Genomic DNA, 19,473 nt, shown 5'->3' on the forward strand with positions numbered 1-19,473 from the left:
TATTGTTATTTAAATTTTAGAACTGCTGTTTTTAATAGAACATTTGTTCCTCTTTAAATTAACATGTTTTAATATTTTATGATCATAACATCAATGAACTGATTCATCTTGTGATCCTAGTTTCACTTTCACATTCTTATTTATAAGCACACTGAATAAATCAATGACAGAGATGTACAAAATGATTGAACGTCTCTAGTTCATGAAATTCACCAGCTGTTCAATGTGCATCATTTTAAAGCAGAATTTGTCAAGTCTAAGAGAAGATGTATATTATTTTATTCTGTTTCTATTTTACCTTCTAACACAAAAATTAAGGGAAAAGAAAAGAAACAATAAAAGCTTTTATTGCCAATGAAAAGTGACGCATTATTCATCTACAAAAAAAGGGAGGAAGTTTAAAGAGTTACAACAGAAAACTGGCAGGTCATAGGCATTTGAATGGCATCCCATAGAAAGCCACAGTGTTCAATGATTATTCAGGTGGATGGCACATTATTCTTGGTGAGTGATACCTTTGCTTAGTGTCCCCTCAACTGAACACAAAACACAGTAATTCAGATCTCATAATGTCTATAAAGTTTTCTGTTATTAAAACATGAAAATTTTCCATAGCCCATTCTAACTGTTTTTTGCTTGTTTATTTGTTTCCATAATGGATGGACAGTTACATTTCACCTAGGTACAGCAGGGCCATTGACTGATTAAAAAAATAAAAATAAAAAAGAAAATAGTTGATTTGTGTATTCAGTGAAGCCACTGAGAAACAGAGCTTCATTAATTATCTTCATACCCACAGAGGGTACCACCATAGGCTTCAGGAGACCCAACAGTCAGTGATGAACAAGCACTCACTTTTGAGCTTCACATAGTCCCATAACAACAAAAATAAAAGTCAATGTAAGAAGATGAAGCTCATATATGAACATCTTATAGTGAAAATGAGTTTATTTAATTCCGTCTACTATGGCATATAGAAATTTAGAATCATACAGAAGGCTCTCTCCATGACTTGGCTCCAAGTCTCATGTTCTTGTTGACTGCATATAGCTTGGTACATCATGCCTTTAAGCTCTGACTTCTGCTCTCCCATATGCTCAGACATATCTCTCATTTCTATTTATTGGCAAGGCCTCTCTGAGGCATGTAGCTTTGGGTAATGTCCTGAAAATATTCCCTGAGCTCCAAGTTTCATTTCAGTGTTTCTATTCTTTGCTTTGCTAGTACTTTGTGGATTCCTGCTAGCAGTCACTGTGCCATATTTGATTTATTAATGCATATGACTCGCCTTCTAGACTATAAATTCTTAAAGACAAGGGATCCCAAGAAAACACAGGGTTTGTCATGTGTAAGATAGCAGATGCTAAAAAAAAAAAAATAGGTCTTAATTTGTGCTGAGATTCCATATTATAGTTTTCCATTCGGCTGACAGAAAGTTAAATCAGACAAGCACATCTAATCAACCACATCTTAATTACTTGGAGAGGACATGACTATGTTAGATAATCCTACATCTGAACTCAATGTACGTTGATGCTTAGCAGTGCCACTCTGAGCAAGTCCCTTATCTGAACTTGAGCTTCTGCATTCGTAGCAATAAGCACACTACCCAGGTTGTGAGAATTAAGTGGAAAACATGCAAGAAACGTCATTGACCATGTAGATGCTCAGTGATTTTGCATTTGCTCCTTTCCCTTTTAACATTCATCTTCACCACTGCAGGGCTGCATTTCTCTAATGATTATATTTCTCTAATGATTATATTGTGCACACGGCTCTTTTTCTCACTCTCTGTAGAACAAAAGAAGACCAAAAAATGTCAACAGCAGCAATGGGGTTGTAAAGGTACCACTCTCAGAGAGAACCTTGACTATAAATAATATATATATATATTAATAAATACATAAATACAAACATAAATGCATATCTGAAAGAACAACAACACTGAAAAGTAATTCATTTTTTAAATAAAATATAAATGTGTTTTAAAATATATTCATTAATTATGCTTTTGTAGTAAAAAATGTCATTCCTTTTAGTAAAAAAAAAAAAAAGTTTAAAAAGTCACAAAATTGAGCCATAGAATGATATGTCTGAACAGGACAACAGCAGATAAAAAATATATATTCTGGGCTGGGGAGACCAGAAAGTTGTATGCAAAAGACCTTCATGCCTGAGGCTCTGAGGACCCAGCTTCAATTCCCAGCACCATGATAAACCAAAGCTGAATAGTTCTCTAGTCTCTCTCTCTTTGTGTATCTTTCAGTAAAACCAGTAAATAAAATATTTTAAAAAACAAAGAAATAAACATATTCAGTGTCTGAAGCACATCATTATATGAAAAGTTATTTTAACAAAAATCAGCACAGTATCAAATTTATCACTTTTTAACAGTATCCAATTTACCACTTTATACTTTTTCATAAAAAATTACTAATTGTTGTTGAAATCAAGTGTATGATATCAATTGTACAGGGCATCGTTTAATTTTGTTTGATGTTCAGCTTATAAACAGAAAACCTATGTAACACTTTTGTTTTACCTTAATGACTAAATCAAATTTCTGGTGAAAGTCTCTGTTTATTGGTTCTAGGAGACTGAGCTCTGCAGTACGAGGATGCATGTGGAAAAACCGTGGGTAATCCTCAGGACTCCCTGAAAGACAGAGGGATTTCAGCACGTAATTGAAAATAAACATCCAATAGATGTAGCAGTTATATCTACTCCCTGTCAATAACTGAGGAATGAAATGACAATTTGATTGGCAAATTATGATTCAAAATGTTGCCATCTCAGAAAAATGCACATAAATAGAAATATAATTAATTAACTTGGAAGTACGAAGATGGCATTTTGTTTGTTTGGATGATTTTCCAAATATATTTTATTAAGGGATCTCTTTAATTAACTTAAAACTTGATTACAGGAAAATGTGTTAAGTCTAGGACGATAAATCATTAACAATGAAATTGTATTTTAGTTATGAATAAATCCTAAGTATATATGATATCCCAAAGTATCTTGAAATAAATAAAATCAAATAATTTGTATGAAATACAAAGATATCCAATAGTTAAGGAGAGAATATTCTATTCCAACTAGGAAAACAAGTTTCTTAAGTATTCATCTAATTGCATATAATTCATATTAAATTAAAAATAAATAAAAATATGATAATCTTCCCATTGAGGTAGGATTTCTGAAATGTGACACTTGATTGGATTAAATACAGTGATTCCTTCAGTTATATCATTTTGCTTTGCATGTTGGAACACTCAAATTTCCCCAAAGTGAAGAGAAAGAAAAAGTAAACTCATGTAATACAGAATATACATGTATGCCAAAATAAAAATGGTAAGGGTTAGATGACCTGTATTCCTGTTTTAGATGATTATTATATAAGTAATCAGCAATAAAAGTAAAAATCATTTTCAATATATAGATGTGAACTTGGGAGCCTCTAAAGGTTAAATAATTTATGCAACTTCAAAAAGCTGGTATACAAAGTGTCTTGAAGCTCGCTTCCCCAGAGCCCCACCCTACTAGGGAAAGAGAGAGGCAGACTGCAAGTATGGACCGACCAGTCAACGCCCATGTTCAGCAGGGAAGCAATTACAGAAGCCAGACCTTCCACCTTCTGCATCCCACAATGATCCTGGGTCCATATTCCCAGAGAGATAGAGAATGGGAAAGCTATCAGGGGAGGGGGTGGGATATGGAGATCGGGTGGTGGGAATTGTGTGGAGTTGTACCCCTCTTATCCTACGGTTTTGTCAGTCTCCTTTCTTAAATAAAAAAAAGGTGCTATAAAGCAAATGTTTACTTTTATTTATATATTTTTTAATTATTTTATTTATTGGATAGAGACAGAAAGAAATGGAGTGCGAAGGGGAGATAGAGAAGGAGATGGGAAGAGAGAGACAGCTGCAGCCCAGCTTCACCACTCTTAAAGCTTTCCCCCTGCAGGTAGGGGCCGGGGGTTTGAACCTGGGTCCTTGTGCACTATAACATGTGCCCTCAGCTAGGTGTGCCAACACCTGGTCCTAAGGCAAATGATATCAAAACCCAGACATATACAAAAATTGGTATTATTTTGCTTCAGGTTTGAAACAAGAAAGGTACATTCTCATGAACATTATTTGAGGGGGGGGGCATGTGGCAAATTAAAAAAAAAAGACAGTAAAAGAGACTTGAAATTCAGAAATAATCAATATTATGGAAATTTAGCTTGTGATGAAATAGTTATGTTAAAATAGTAATGAAAACTGGCAGTGCTGGAGATTGAACCCGAGACCTGCAAGTCTGAGGCATGGACAACATTTGCATAACTGTTATGCTTTCTCCTCAGTCCAACTTCTCAGCTTTCTTAAATATATATATATATATTTTTTTTTACCAATTACAGGAAGACATTCTTCCTCAGTCCAACTTCTCAGTTTCCTTAAATATATATATATATATATATATATATATATATATATATATTTTTTTTTTACCAATTACAGGAAAACATTCTAGACAATGGGGAATGACATTTACATTCAAGATATATAAATAATTCAAAATTCATTTAAAAAATCAACTTCATCAGAAAATAGGAGAAAGAACTGAAGAGATACTTCTCCAAAGAAGATAGTTAGAGGGGGCTGGGTGCTGACACACCCAGCTGAGCAGACACTAGAAAGACAGAGGACCTGAGCAAGGATTCGCCTGCAGAGGGGATGCTTCACGAGGTAAAGCTGTTCTACAGGTTTCTCTTGCTCTCTTCATCTCTGTCTTCCTTCCTCTCTCAGATTTGCTCTGTCCTAGCCAATAAAAAAAAGGGAAAAATGGCCATCAGGAGCAGTGGATTTAAAAAAAGAGAGAGAGAGAAAGAAAGAATATATTCAGATGGCTAGTAGACATATATATAAAGAAGCTCAAAATCACTGATGTCAGAGAAATGCAAATTAAGACAATAAGATATCATCTCACCCTGTGAGAATGGCCTATATCAAAAAGGATAGAAACAAAAAGTGGTAGTGGGGACTATTCCCACATACTATCAGTGGGAATAGAATTTGATCTACACCCTGTGGAAAATAGTTTGGAAAGTGTTGAAAATAGATATGAAAATTGGACTATTATTTTCTTCAATTAAGCATCAATATAAAAATAAAACTATCGAGAAAGATTTATATATGCCCATGTTTGCGGCAGTGCTATTTGTAATAGCAAACATTTAAATACAACTCCAGTGTTCAAGAACAGATAATTAAAGAAGTTGTGGCATGTAGACACAGTAGAATTCTGCAGAGTTCTAAGAAATTAAGTAACTATATTATTTTTTAATATTTTTATTTTAATGAGAGAGAGAGAGACCCCAGAGCACTGCTTACCTGTTCACTGCTATTTTTTAATATTTCTATTTGGGAGGGAGAGAGAGAGAGAGAGAGAGAGAGAGAGAGAGAGAGAGAGAGAGAGGCAGGCCCCAGAGCACAACTCACTGCTACTATTCAGTTTTGGTCTATGGTGGTATTGGAGATTAAACTGGGGATGTCTGAGTTTCAGGCATGGAAGTCTTTTATATAAACATTATACTAACTCTTCAGCCCTTATCTTGGTATTTTCATTTGCTACAACATTGACAAACTATAGGGAAACATGCTGAGCCAAGTAAGCCAGCAGGAGGAGGAATGTCAGATCATCTCACTCACAGGTAGAATCGAATAAGCAATGAACAATACAAGGTGAAGTAGATTTGGAGACTCAGAGTGGGGAGGAAGGACCAGCTGGGTCAGGTTGTCCCTGTGGTGCACTAAGCTGACTAAACATTTGGGGGCGAAATGGACTGATCCCCACTATGGGGAAATGCAGAAATGTACCCTTGAGACAAGAAAAGCCCTTTAAAGTCCATATCTCATCCATAAAGAGTTACTGGAGTTGAAAGAAAAAAGAAGAATCTTCATGAAGCAATACAAAAAAGTTAACAATATGCAGTTGGATTACTTAAATGCTTTCTTTTTGAATTGAAGTTTCTTTTCTTTCTTTCTTTCTTTCTTTCTTTCTTTCTTTCCCTCCCTTCCTCCCTCCCTCCATCCCTTCCTTCCTTCTTTCTTTTTCCCTTTCTTCTTTCTTTCTTTCTTCCTTTCTTTCTTTCTTTTTTTATCTCTGGTTCATGGTGGTGCTGGGTGTTGAATCTGGGACTTTTGGTGCCTCGGGAATAAAAGTCTTTATGCTGTCTCTACACTTAAAGATTTTCTATTTGTTCTTAATTATCTTCACTGAAACCAATGCTGAGGGAAAATGTTACTTTTATTTTTATTATTACTATTTTTAATATTTATTTATTTTCTCTTTTGTTGCTCTTGTTCTACAACAAGGGCAACAAAAGATTGTTGTTATGGTTGTTATTGTTATTGATGTCGTCGTTGTCGGATAGGACAGAGAGAAATGGAGACATGAGGGGAAGACAGAGGGGGGAGAGAGAGATAGACACCTACTGACCTACTTCACCACCTATGAAGTGACCCCCCTGCAGGTAGGGAGCCGGGGGCTCGAACCAGAATCCTTACGCTGGTTTTTGCTTTGTACCACCTGAGCTTAACCTGCTGTGCTACCGCCGACTCCCAAAATGTTATTTTTAAATTAATACATCAAAACAATTATTCTCAGAGGATTGCTGTTAAAAGTTTTCTTCATGCTTTTTTTTAATAATTATGGAGAGTATCAAATATTAGTAGATACAAACCAACAAGAATGGAATAGAGGATGCCTGGCCTGTCTGAGGGTGGCTGAATGTTCCGGTCCTGATCAATGGCTTGGATTGGTGGAGTAACAATGATGGGGTTTAGTTCTTCCTGGAAAAAAAAAAAATCAGAGACATTAGTTAAATTTTATTCTTAGTGATTCCTGGAGAATTCACACCCAGATATTATATTTAGCACATTTAGATGACTTCTAACTCAATCGTAAACTCAGTTTCTAATATTTATAGTTTAACACATTGTACTTCTCAATTTTCAATCTGGAGAGGGAGAAAGATACTCAAGGTACATACATACGCAAAGTTGAACGCATAAAATGTTCTCCTTAATATAGAGAACTTAACATTTGAAAATGTTCCTTTAATAGTCTATATATAAGTTCATCAAAATAAAGTCACCAAATATAGTTTTATCTTTGCCATTAAGCATGATCTGTAAAATACATTTACATTATTTTTTTTCCCAGAGCACTGCTCAGCTCAGGTTTATGGAGGTGTGGGGGATTGAACCTGGGATTTTGGAGCTTCAGGCATGAGAGTCTCTTTGCATAATCATTATGCTATCTACACCCAGTTATACATATTTTCAGTCTGCTTCTTGGATCCCATTTTAAAGTTTGACAGAGATTATTAGAGCATTAAAATGGATGTTTTAATCAATAAATAGCAAAGTTCCAACACTACAATTTGAATATAGCCCAAATCAATCATCTACCATGCAGCTTCATACATTCAAACTATCACTAGCAGCAGGAATGTCTGTTTAAAATCGTGATGCATTTTTCTAAGTCAGTTAACTTTATTTAATGCCCAGTGGTATTCTGTCTTTCCACCAGGATTGGCAAACATGTTTTTGTGAGCTGACAGATACAAAACAAAAAAACATATATTTAAGAAATACAAATATATATATATATTTGTCATTGCTAGATCTTCAGGATGACTTCTTCAGATAGAAAGAGAGGGAGAAAGAAAGACATGAGGAGAGAGAGAGAGGTGAGGGAGGGAGGGAGGGAGGGAGGGAGAGGGAGAGAGAGAGAGAGAACAAGAGAGAAAACAGAAACTCCCTTCAATATCCTGGGGACCAGACCTGAATGTGGGTCATGCACTATTCAAGAAAGTTATTCTGTGGGCTCAAGAAATGTGCTTAGACATAGTCTGTGCTGCAGCCAGACAGTGTTTCTTTTATAACAAGTAACAACTGAGTGTATTATGCTCTAATAAAACTCTGTTTACAAATAGAATGAGGAGGACTTCTTTTACTGGCACTTGTACTAGATTATGGCATGCTGAGTTGAGAAACATGGTATTAAATAGTTTCAAAATTATGCTTTAGTATTTTCAGGCACTTAAATGTGCACATTAGCATCATGGCTGGCTATTCAGCAGTAGGCATTACATACACACTGTGCTGAGTCATCTAGTAAGGACTCCTTATATTAAGGTCTTTAGTGCACTATTTGGAAAATACTTTAAATATTTTATTTCTTTGTTTTAATGAGAGCGATATAGAAAGATACAGAAGGAGAGAGAGAGAGAGAGAGAGAGAGAGAGAGAGAGAGAGAGAACCAAGACCAGAGCATTACTTAGCTCTGGCTTACAGTGGTATTGGGAATTGAACCTGGGAATCTCAAGCATAAGTGCATAGCCATTATGTTGTTCTCCCAACCCTGGAAAAAACTTCTTTAAAGTATTTGCAAATCTCAGGAAAACATATAAGTGGTGATTAATTAATGAACTAATTAATTTTACCAGAGCTCTGATCAACTGTGGTTTATGGTGGTGTTGAGAATTTTAATTCAAGAGCATAGAGCCTCAGGAATGGAAGTTGTGTGCATAACCATTATGCTATCTGCTCAGCTCTATAAAGAGTACTTCTATTGGGAAATAAAGACTGCCTCAATATTGGACAACTTCATATTCTTTTTTTTTTAGTTTTTAAAAAATATTTATTTATTCCCTTTTGGTGCCCTTGTAGTTATTATTGTTGTTTGGTGCCCTTGTAGTTATTATTGTTGTTATTGATATTGTCATTGTTGGATAGGACAGAGAGAAATGGAGAGAGGAGGGGAAGACAGAGCGGGGGAGAGAAAGATAGACACCTGTAGACCTGCTTCACCCCCTGTGAAGCGACTCCCCTGCAGGTGGGGACCTGGGGGCTCGAACTAGGATTTTTGTGCTGTTCTTGCGCTTTGCGCCATTTGCGCTTAACCCACTGCTGCGCTACTGCCTGGCTCCCACAACTTCATATTCTAAAGAATCACAGTGCCCTCGTTTACTATTTTTTCCCCAGCAAACAGCATCTTGAAATAGATTGTTTACTCTTCTAGAGAACTGTTGGGTTCTATATTGGGCGACTCCAAGCTGTGTCCAAGTGACTGACTGATTTAGAGGGTGGGCATTTTGAACTAAGAAGCAGTCAATAAAACAGCAATACTATCATGCACAGGGTTAAGCTCACATAGTGCAAATCACAGGGACTGGAAAAGGAATTTCTACTCGGGATGCAGGTTCAAGTCCCCGGCTCCTCACCTGAAGCGGGAAAAGGTCCCTTAGTAAGTAGTGAAGCAGGTCTGCAGGTGTCTCTCTTACTCTCTCCCTCTCTATCTTCTCTTCCTCTCTCAGTTTCTCTGTCTATCAGTGCCTGCACTATGAATCCACTGCTCCTAGAGGTCATTTTTTTTCCATTTTATTGTCCTTGTAGTTATGTTGTTGTTGTTGGACAGGACAGAGATAAATAGATAGAGGAGGAGAAGACGGGGAGAAAAAGAGAGACTCCTGCATACCTGCTTCACCACCTATGAAGCGACACCCCCTGCAAGTTGGGAGCCCTGGGCTTGAACCGGGATCCTTGAGCCAGTTCTTGCACTTCCCACCATGTGTGCTTAACAGGCAACACTACCACTTGGCCCCTACAATAAATATTTCTTTAACTTATCTTTTGTTTACCTGTCATTTTATTTTATTTATTATTTCACAGAGACAGAAATTGAGAGGGAGAGAGAAGATAGAGAGACAGAGAAACATATGCAGCCCTGTTTCAACACTTCTGAAGCTTCCCTATTGTAGGTGGGGATAAGGGGTTTGAACTCGGATCCTTCTGCACAGTCATGTGTGTGCTTAACCCAGTGCACTACTGTCTGGCTCCGCAATAATTTTTTTATATTTATTTATTTATTCCCTTTTGTTGCCCTTGTTGTTTTTTATTTTGTAGTTATTATTATTGTTGTTGTTGTTATTAATGTCATTGTTGTTGGATAGGACAGAGAGAAATGGAGAGAGGAGGGGAAGACAGAGGGGGGAGAGGAAGATAGACACCTGCAGACCTGCATCACCGCCTGTGAAGCGACTCCCCCCTGCAGGTGGGGAGCCTGGGGCTTGAACCAGGATCCTTATGCCTGTCCTTGCACTTTGTGCCACCTGCGCTTAAGCACTGTGCTACCGCCCGACTCCAAACAATAAATATTTTTAAATGATCTATTATTCCCTCTCTCTTATATTTTATATATATATATATATATATATATATATATATATATATATATGTTACTTTATTACATATTGAGCAACACTATTCCTTTTATTGCAAATGCCTTACTTGGTGTCTTATACTTTGTAGGCAATCAGAGATTATTGATCAAGGAGAAAACTAATTTTTGAACATTGAACTAGTTGTAAAAGTGATATAAGTATTGACATGATCAGACTGATAGCCAAGGAAGCCCAGGGGAAGAGGAAAACTGCAAATAGAAATATGACATGAAGAGCTGTACTCAGGGTTGGATGAACTGGAGAATACAAAACTCTGACTGGAAAAAGTAAAAGGATCTTGAGTGGAAAATGCATTCTTATACAAATTTGCAGTGTCAGTATGACTTCTCATAAAGTCTTCATAAGAATATCAAAGTTAATGCATTTTATGCATATTTTGGATATGTCTTTTTTTTTTTCAGGTAGAGGCTTAGAGATGAGAGTTTCAGTGTAGTTTCCTTTAATCTGTTGGGGGCTCTGGCTGGCATGGGTAGATAGTATACTGGTTATGCAAAACAGACTCTCATGCCTGAGGCTCCCAAGTCCTAGGTTCAATCCCCTGCACCACCATAGACCAGAGGTAAGCAGTGCTTCAAATGTCTCTATTTCTCTCACTCTCTCTTCACTTCTCAGTCTCCCTCTTTGTTTCAGAAAAATAGAAAAATCAAAGCCCACCTTGATCAGCAGTTGTTGCCTAGGCAGTGGGCTCTGACAAGAGAGCTTCCCGGCATGGTATGCCTGCTTTTCCATATGCTCAAACAACATTGGAGCCCAGTCCTCAGTTCACTAATGCATATTTCCATCCAAGAGGGTTGGAGAAGAAACTATGAGGTACCACCTCACCCCAGTGAGAATATCATCCCTAACAAATGACAGCAGCAACAAATGCTGGAGAGGTTGTGGGGTAAAAGGAATCCTCCTGCACTTCTAGTTGGAATGCAAATTGCTCCATCCTCTGTGGACAGCAGCCTGGAGAAACCTCACAAGGCTAGGAATAGTCCTACCTTCTGATCCAGTAATTCCTCTCCCAGGGATATAGCCTAAAGACTCCATTAACACACAACCAACAAAGATCTGTGTACATCTACGTTCATAGCAGCACAATCTGTAATAGCCAAAGTCTGGAAGCAACCCAGGCGCCCAACAACAGATGAATGGCTGAGAAATGTGTGGTATATATACACAATGGAATGCTGTGCAGCTAGTAAGAATAATGAACCCACCTTCTCTGATCCATCTTGGATGGAGTTAGAAGGAATGATGTCAGAAAGACAAAGATGAGTACGGGATGATCTCACTCATACACAGAAGTTGATAAAGGAGAACAGAAAAGGAAACTCAAAGCAGGATCTGACAGAGTTTGGAGTAGGGTACCAAAGTCAAAATCCCTGGGTGTAGGGTGAGGGTAGATGTTTAGCATCACTATGGGGGGGGGGGTAGAGACACAAAAGTTTGGTGCTAGAAATGGTGTACACTCCTATTAACCTAGAGTCTTACAAATGACTAATCAATATGAGAGGGGAAAATGGAGTGAATGTCTCAAACTTTTGGATGCTCAGACCCCAGTTCTGAGCATATATATATATATATATATATATATATATATATATATATATATATTCCTTCAATCTAAGCACTTATGACTTCAAATTGGTAATCTGATTGAATTTTAACAGTGGGCTTAAATTGTTAATAAATTTCTAATAATAACTTTTTCTTTGAAATTAAACTAATCTATAATCTTCAACAAAGGGGAACAGAAGCAACTAGTTGTGTATATATATACATATATACATATATATATGTATATATATATATACAGTCATATGTAAATAGCATTAAAGGATGTAAATTATGGTAAAGTCTTATATGACAGCAAATCCTAACAATGGGATTTTTAATCAACAAAATTTCCAAATAACTTGGTTATAATAATAACTATCCATTGCCTTCTTAAACCCTAAGACAGAAGAAACCTTCTCCATTCTCTATAAAACTCATATTTGGCCCATTCCTTGAACCTCTGGGGTGGAGTTCACTTGCCTGCATGCTTCTTTTAACTTATACTAATTGATCCTGCATCTGCCGATCCGAACCTAATCAATGCAACCAGTACCACCTTGATATGCTTCACTTCCAGCTGTGTTCAGAGGTGCCAGATGTGGGATGTCAACCCTCCACTTCATTACTCTGGTGAGACATTTCCTAGCTCATAGGAGTCCTTAATTCTATTCTTGGTGGTGCATTTTCTAACAAAGCCTCAGAACCCAGATATAGACCAGGGCCCTTGAGATAAGGCATATGTACACATGTGTCTATAAGTTAGGGGGGGAATATATACCTTAAAGTAAAAGTACACGACAGTTTTCAGTGACTCACTAAGTGCAGCAAGCAAGTCAAAAGGCCTAAAAGAGGGCCCGGGTGGTGACGCACCTGGTTGAGTGCACATGTTACAGTGCACAAGGACCCAGGTTCGAGCCCCCGGTCCCCACCTTCAGGGGAAAAGCTTTGCAAGTGGTGAAGCAGGGCTGCAGGTGTCTCTCTGTCTCTCTCCCTCTCTGTCTCCCCCTTCCTCTCTACTTCTCGCTATCCCTATCCAATAAATAAATAAATAAAGATAATAAAAATTTTAAAAAAAGGCCTAAAAGAGACAGCATAAAGTACTTAATCAACTATTTTCTACTTAGACTTAGATACTCTCCTCACCTACTTCCTATTTCACTTCCCTCAATCACTCCAAGGCTAACCTTGTCAGACAAAGTCAGACAAAGACTATTAAAGCTGGGTAAGAGCAAGAGACCAGCACACTTTAATGATGGCTCTTTTTTGTTACTACCAGGCCACCCTGTCACCTGGGGCCCTAGTCAGAGAATCTGGGACTCCATGCAGATAGGAGGATCCTAGAGCTCTAGCAGATCTCTGTCTCATTGTGACTGGTCATCTTCATCAGAAACAACATAGTGGAACCCTTTGTGGGCCCCAGCAGGACCTTGCCCCCTATGAGGATCTACAATGGTAGGAACTGTTCCATTCTCAGAAGGGAGGTTGGGCAACATACCCTACCTATCACCAATAAAAGATGGGTCCTAAAATTTTTTCATCCTAGAATATTCTTAGCCATGGCCACAGAAGTAAAGTTCAGACCTATAGGGATGCAGAGGTTACACAGGCTCCTGTGCTGAATATGATCCCCAGGTGAAATCTGTCAGGCCTTAACCTAGCCCCTCCCCCTGCCCAGCTCCATCTTCCATTGCTGACACTATGGCCTATTTACATAATCATTGTTTTGCCTGATCTATCTTCTTGCTACCTCGAGACCCACCCTGCTTGCAGGGTACATTAATCCTGCCAGTTAAAACCCTAGCAACCATAGCTACAGAAGCTTTCTACATTCTGGCTCTTTCATTTCTCTACCTCCTTTCCCAGCCATCTCCATTCCCAACTTGGCACTTCCAGTTTTACTCTATAAAGCCCACTTCTGTTCCTGGTTTCGCTCTCTTCCTCTTCCTCTCTTTCCTCTCCCACGTCCTGACATGGAGAAGGGCTGGCATTCAGAGCGGGAGGTGGCCATTGCGGTTCGGCGCCACATGGCTTAACACGCTCTGCTCACTGCTCACACCTAACTCTGGAGTTCCCGCCTTAATAAAGAAGTGTATTGTCATGCAACCACGAGTTTCTGGTCTCTCTCCTTCAAACCTAGCCCAGCAAAATCAGTGGGGTTTACAGTTCACAATACTTATATATTTTCCCCATATTTGGGAGCTACTCTCTTCTCTGATCCAGCTTTCTAGTCCTTTTTCCAACTATGAAACCATCTCCCGGGAGAATACCTTTGGTCTACCTGTATTTTAGCTGTTGGGCTCAGCCAAAAATTAGGAAAGCCATGGACCCCTTGTAATATACCTAAAATAGAACTACTAGCTTTATCCAAAAAGGAGATCACAAATCTCATCTACTATATTCTTGCTTTTAGGTTCCTCATTTAACAATTGATTCTGCTTTATATCTTAATGCTTTTTCAACCACCAAGTTGCAGATGCTACCATGACCCCTACCTGACTTCACTGAAAAGATGACCTCACTCACCAATATACCCTGCAACTCCACCTCTTTAGAATCCTGACCCAGTAGCGAAAGAAAGGGACATGCTGGGCGTATGGATTGAAGTCATAGTATGTCCAGCAGAGAAGTAATTACAGAAACCAGACCTTCCACATTCTGCACTGCATAACGATCTTGGGTCCATGCTCCCAGAGGGATAAAGAATATTAAAGCTGGGGAGTCGGGCGGTAGCGCAGCAGGTTAAGCGCATGTGGTGCAAAGTGCAAGGATTGGCATAATAATCCCGGTTCAAACCCCCGGCTCCCCACCTGCAGGGAAGTCACTTCACAAGTGGTGAAGCAGGTCTGCAGGTGTCTATCTTTTTTTCCCCCTCTTTTTCTTCCCCTCCACTCTCCATTTCTCTCTGTCCTATCCAACAACAAGGACATCATCAACAACAAAAATAACTACAACAATAAAAAACAACATGGGCAACAAAAGGGAATAAATAAATATTTAAAAAGAAAAGAATATTAAAGCTTTCAAGGGAGAGGATGGGATACAGTACTCTGGCGGTGGGAATTGTGTGGAATTGTACCCGTCTTGTCAATATTTCCACTTTATAAATAAATTAAAAAGTATGTTGGGGGCTCATAGGGATATGCCGTATACTATCAAACATCTTAAAGGTCCTGCTCTAAGCAAAAACATAAAATACACATGCCAAAAGCATGTGGACACAAAGTGGTATTACTATCTGCACAGTTTCATCTACTACTATCACTAAACAATCCCTTTTATACAGCATCTTGCCTAGCACTTAATCCATGTTTATGAACGTGGAACTCTTGTAAATTCTGTGAGAGCAGTAGACTACTATTTTGTTATTGACTTCATATAGTTCTTTTTTAAAAAATATTTATTTTATCGATTCCCTTTTGTTGCCCTTGTTGTTTCATTGTTGTAGTTATTATTGATGTCGTTGTTGGATAGGACAGAGAGAAATGGAGAGAGGAGGGGAAGACAGAGGGGGAGAGAAAGATGGGGAGCTGGGGGCACGAACCGGGAACCTTGCGCCAGTCCTTGCGCTTTGCGCCACCTGTGCTTAACCCGCTGCGCTACAGCCCGACTCCCAACTTCATATAGTTCTATAAAAATGCATCCTATAGACTGTATAATCGCTCACAAACTACACTCTCTTGCTTCCTGATGTCATGGCATTTCTCCAGTCTTTTATGGATTTTGTTACCTATAGAATCTATGCTGCACAGCAGAATTCTTTATTTGTTCCTTGTTTTCAGATTCCAGTGCAAAAGTTGTTATCATGGATTTGGAGTTACAGTGGAAACTCAAAAATCACTGGAAAATAGCTTCAAGGTCACGTGCTTCTAAGAAGACAGATATCTCTGCCGACAATTTTAGGAGATCAGTGTTGTTATAGACATACATAGGTATATATGACTTCCAACACTGTAAACATGAAAATGACTCTACCAGATTTGCTTTGGAATTTTGAGTTTGATAAGTAGTATCTTGATATCTAAAAGTTTCATCAGTTTTTTGCTATTGAAAGTTGGATGAAGAAAAAGAAATGCCCCATGTTCTTGTGACTGAAGTGCACAGAGAAGCACCTGGAAGGATTTGCCTGACTCCCTTTGACAAATGGATAATCTAGGAAGCAATACTGAAAAAATACTGCAATGGAAATGGACACCGGGATCTGATGCCAAAGTGCCCATCTGCTGACTTAAACAGCTCGTGTCATTGGACTATCCTGAGCATTCAAAGGGAACAAACACAAAGGTTCATTTAGTTTTTGTTTGTTTGTTTTTAGATGGGCTTGGAAGCATTACGTTTGCCTCATGGTACAGTTTAAGTAAATGGACAGAACGTTACATTAACAGTTTACGTGGCATGGTTTCTTTCTCATGCACGTTTACCCAACTTTCATAGTTAGCTTCTGGATCACAAACAGAACTGGGAGCTCCACAGAACTGAAATATTAGTAATATTTATACAGACAGCCAGAGAGAGAGAGAGAGAAGCATAGTGAAGGTTATTAGACTTCTTTGGCTTAAGTGCAAGTAGTGATGCTTGATTTTCAAGTCTTAACACAAGACTGACCTAGATTTGTTTATAGACTTCTACTTTGTCACTGCAGTAGAGTCCACACTTTAAGCCACAACAGGGGAGCAGTTGATTACTCTAGATATGGATGCCTGAAGGACCCAGATAGATGTTTCATAAATCTTTTTTCAATTGCCATTCTTGATATGTGCCCACAGGGTCTCGGAAGCATCTACTTTTTTTTTCCTAAAGTTCAATTTTTTTTTTCATTTCTTTCCTACTTCAGTAGCAATATTGGCATCCCCACAGAATGTATTTATTTCACACTATACTGACCTTTTCAAACTAGGAGAAGGATTACACTTGTATCAGAAGCATTTGTTTTGAATATCATAGTTGTTGGGCCTAAACTCAGAAAACAAAAATAAACATAAGGCATGCCATTCAGTTCTAGGTAATCTGCAATGAAGAACTTTTATGCACTGTAAAGACAGGCCAAAACCTCTTTATACATTCATTTATTTGCAGCTAGAATTATCCTTGGGGGATGGTACCTGCATGGCTACATCATCCCATGGTGCCATTTTTATAGAGACACAGAGAGAGAAAGGGAGAGACAGAGAGGAGAGATACTTGCAACACTGCACCACCACTCCTGGAGATTCCTCCTTGTGGATAGGCACAATATCTTGAATCTGGCTCTTTGCCCATGGTAATATTTGCACTCTAGTGGGCAAGTCACCGCCACCCAATCCTCGAACATACTTTAGGCCTTGCTAACACATTCATACCTTCTTTTCCGTTTCATTGCCTACACTCTCCAAAAAAAAAAAAAAAGCAGCAAATGATAGGCAGTCTCTCAAAGAACACACGAAAACATTTATTTGCTCACTGCTTCTTTATGATTTTACTAAAGCAACATTTTATATTTCATGTGAATGTGCATTATATTGGTCAAGCCACATCACCTAGGATGGTCCTTATTATTGTAGACCATGATTGTACTCTTCGGATAAAGTGTTTCCATATCAAAATTTGAATAATTAGCTAGCTCATTTTCAGAATGGTATTGCTAAGCTTAGAGTCAAAATTATCAGTGGAAAATAAAGTATACAATCTGGTAGGAAAGTGTCACGTCCACATATCAACAAATAATTTTCCAGGAAGCTGGGCAGTAAAGGTTAAGCACACATGGCACGAAGTGCAAGGATGGGCATAAGGATCCTGGTTCGAGCCTCCAGCACCCTACCTGCAGGGGATTACTTCAAAAGTGGTGAAGCAGTCTGGAGATGTCTATCTTTCTCTCCCCCTCTCTGTCTTCTCCCACTCTCTTGATGTCTCTATGTCCTTTCCAACAACAACAAGGGCTATGGCAACAATAACAATAACAACTACAACAAGCGCAACAGCAAAATAGGGAAAAAAGGCCTCCAGGAGCTGTGGATTCATAGTGCAGGCATTGAGTCCCAATGACAACCCTGGAGGCAAAAATAAAATAAAATAAAATAAAATAAAATAATTTTTCAATGAAATTGATTATTAATAAACAAGCAAGTACTCAGGAGACTAGCATTTAAAGATGAGAAAAACATGAAAATCAAGTGTAAAAAAATGATTGAATATGGAGTTCTGGTGGTTCTCTTATTCTATGATCTTGTTAATATTTCCATATTGTAAATTTTAAAAAAGAGCAAAAAGTGAATAACTCAACAATGACCTAACAAAGAACATTACTAAGTAAGTTATTTACAAAAAAGTGAAAATGAATATGATGGTCATTTTGATTTACTTAGGAGAAAGTAAAGAGAAGCAAACTAATATTCATTTATTTTTTTAAAAAGATTTTATTTATTTACTAATGAGAACAAAAGCAGAAAAGAGAGAGAAAGAACTGGACATCACTCTGGTACAGGTGCTACTGGGGATTGAACTCTGGACTTCATGTTTGAGAGTCCAGTGTTGTATCCATTGTACCATCTCCTGGATCACCAGACTAACATTCAATAGTCTACCTATAGTTGATTCTATACATTTGCTGTTCATAACAACATTTCTCTAACCAGTGAAAGACTTACTATTTGACACATGAGTACCAGTTTGTCAGTCATGTCCTAATTCCAGAAGTAGATATTCTGAAATGTGTTATTTAAAAGTTTTCCCAGATTAGTCTACGACTTAGTACATTTACACCCATGTTTTTCTCTACATGCTTTTACACATTGCTGTAGCCAAACTAAAGTGCTTATCATTTAATCTAGTACGGCTGTATTTCCTTGAGTCCACTCTCTCTCTCCCTTTTTTTTTTTTTTTTGCTTCCTTCAAGATGTATCAATAATAAAATAGTGTAGAGTTTTGCTCCAATGATACCTTTCAGAGAAACTGTTGCCTCTTTGTGATGATTTATTTCTTAAAATTGACAGTGAGATCCTTGAGCACAGAGGGGTCTAATTCAATAACTGTATCTCCCTCAGAATGCAATGTAGACAAGTAGTGAGACAAGACATTGTAGAATTCAAGTCTGAACACTCCTCTATCAACATACAAGGAGACCACTGAGACTAACAAGTTGCTGAAGCAATAATTCAGAGTTTCCATATAGTTTTTATTTTTCATAGAAAGAGCCCATTTCCAGGATATTCAGTTCTTCTGTTTATTTTCTCACACACTTCATAACTTAAGCTTCAACTCGAGATCTGCCTGCTCTCTCTCTCTCTCTCTTTCTCTCTCTCTCTCGCTTTCTCTCTCTCTCTCTCTCATCACTCTAACAAATCCCATGCACATTGATTTTTGCTCACTGAGTCTGTTCTCCAATGTGTCAGTATCTGGTCGGTATTGGAAGTCTTTGCTTTCTGTTTTAATTTAAATCTTCTGCTCTGGGCTGGGGAGACAGCATAATGGTTATACAAAAAGACTGTCATGCCTGACTCTGAAGTCTCAGGGTCAATCCCCAGAAACCAGAGCTGAGCAGTGCTTTGCTCTCTCTAACTATCTATCTGAATCTTTCTCTCTCTACCTTTCCTGCATATCTCTCACATGAAAATGAATAAATATTGTATTTTTAAAGTGCCTAACCTGAATAAATAAATTCA

The 19,473-nt window shown here is 38.0% G+C and overlaps 1 protein-coding gene across 1 annotated transcript in view; it reads right to left on the reverse strand.

The window, feature by feature from the left end:
- The window catches only part of PCDH15 (protocadherin related 15), a 448,902-nt gene that overhangs the window by 353,970 nt on the left and 75,459 nt on the right, over positions 1-19,473 (reverse strand). The window contains exons 4-5 of the mRNA XM_060189089.1: positions 6,731-6,839; positions 2,543-2,655 (exon numbers count right to left, since the gene is read on the reverse strand). Coding sequence (XP_060045072.1) covers positions 2,543-2,655; positions 6,731-6,839 — 222 coding nt within the window. The remainder of the gene's footprint in view (positions 1-2,542; positions 2,656-6,730; positions 6,840-19,473) is intronic.

This window comes from Erinaceus europaeus, chromosome 1 (assembly GCF_950295315.1).
Source record: "Erinaceus europaeus chromosome 1, mEriEur2.1, whole genome shotgun sequence".
Classification (NCBI taxonomy): domain Eukaryota; kingdom Metazoa; phylum Chordata; class Mammalia; order Eulipotyphla; family Erinaceidae; genus Erinaceus; species Erinaceus europaeus.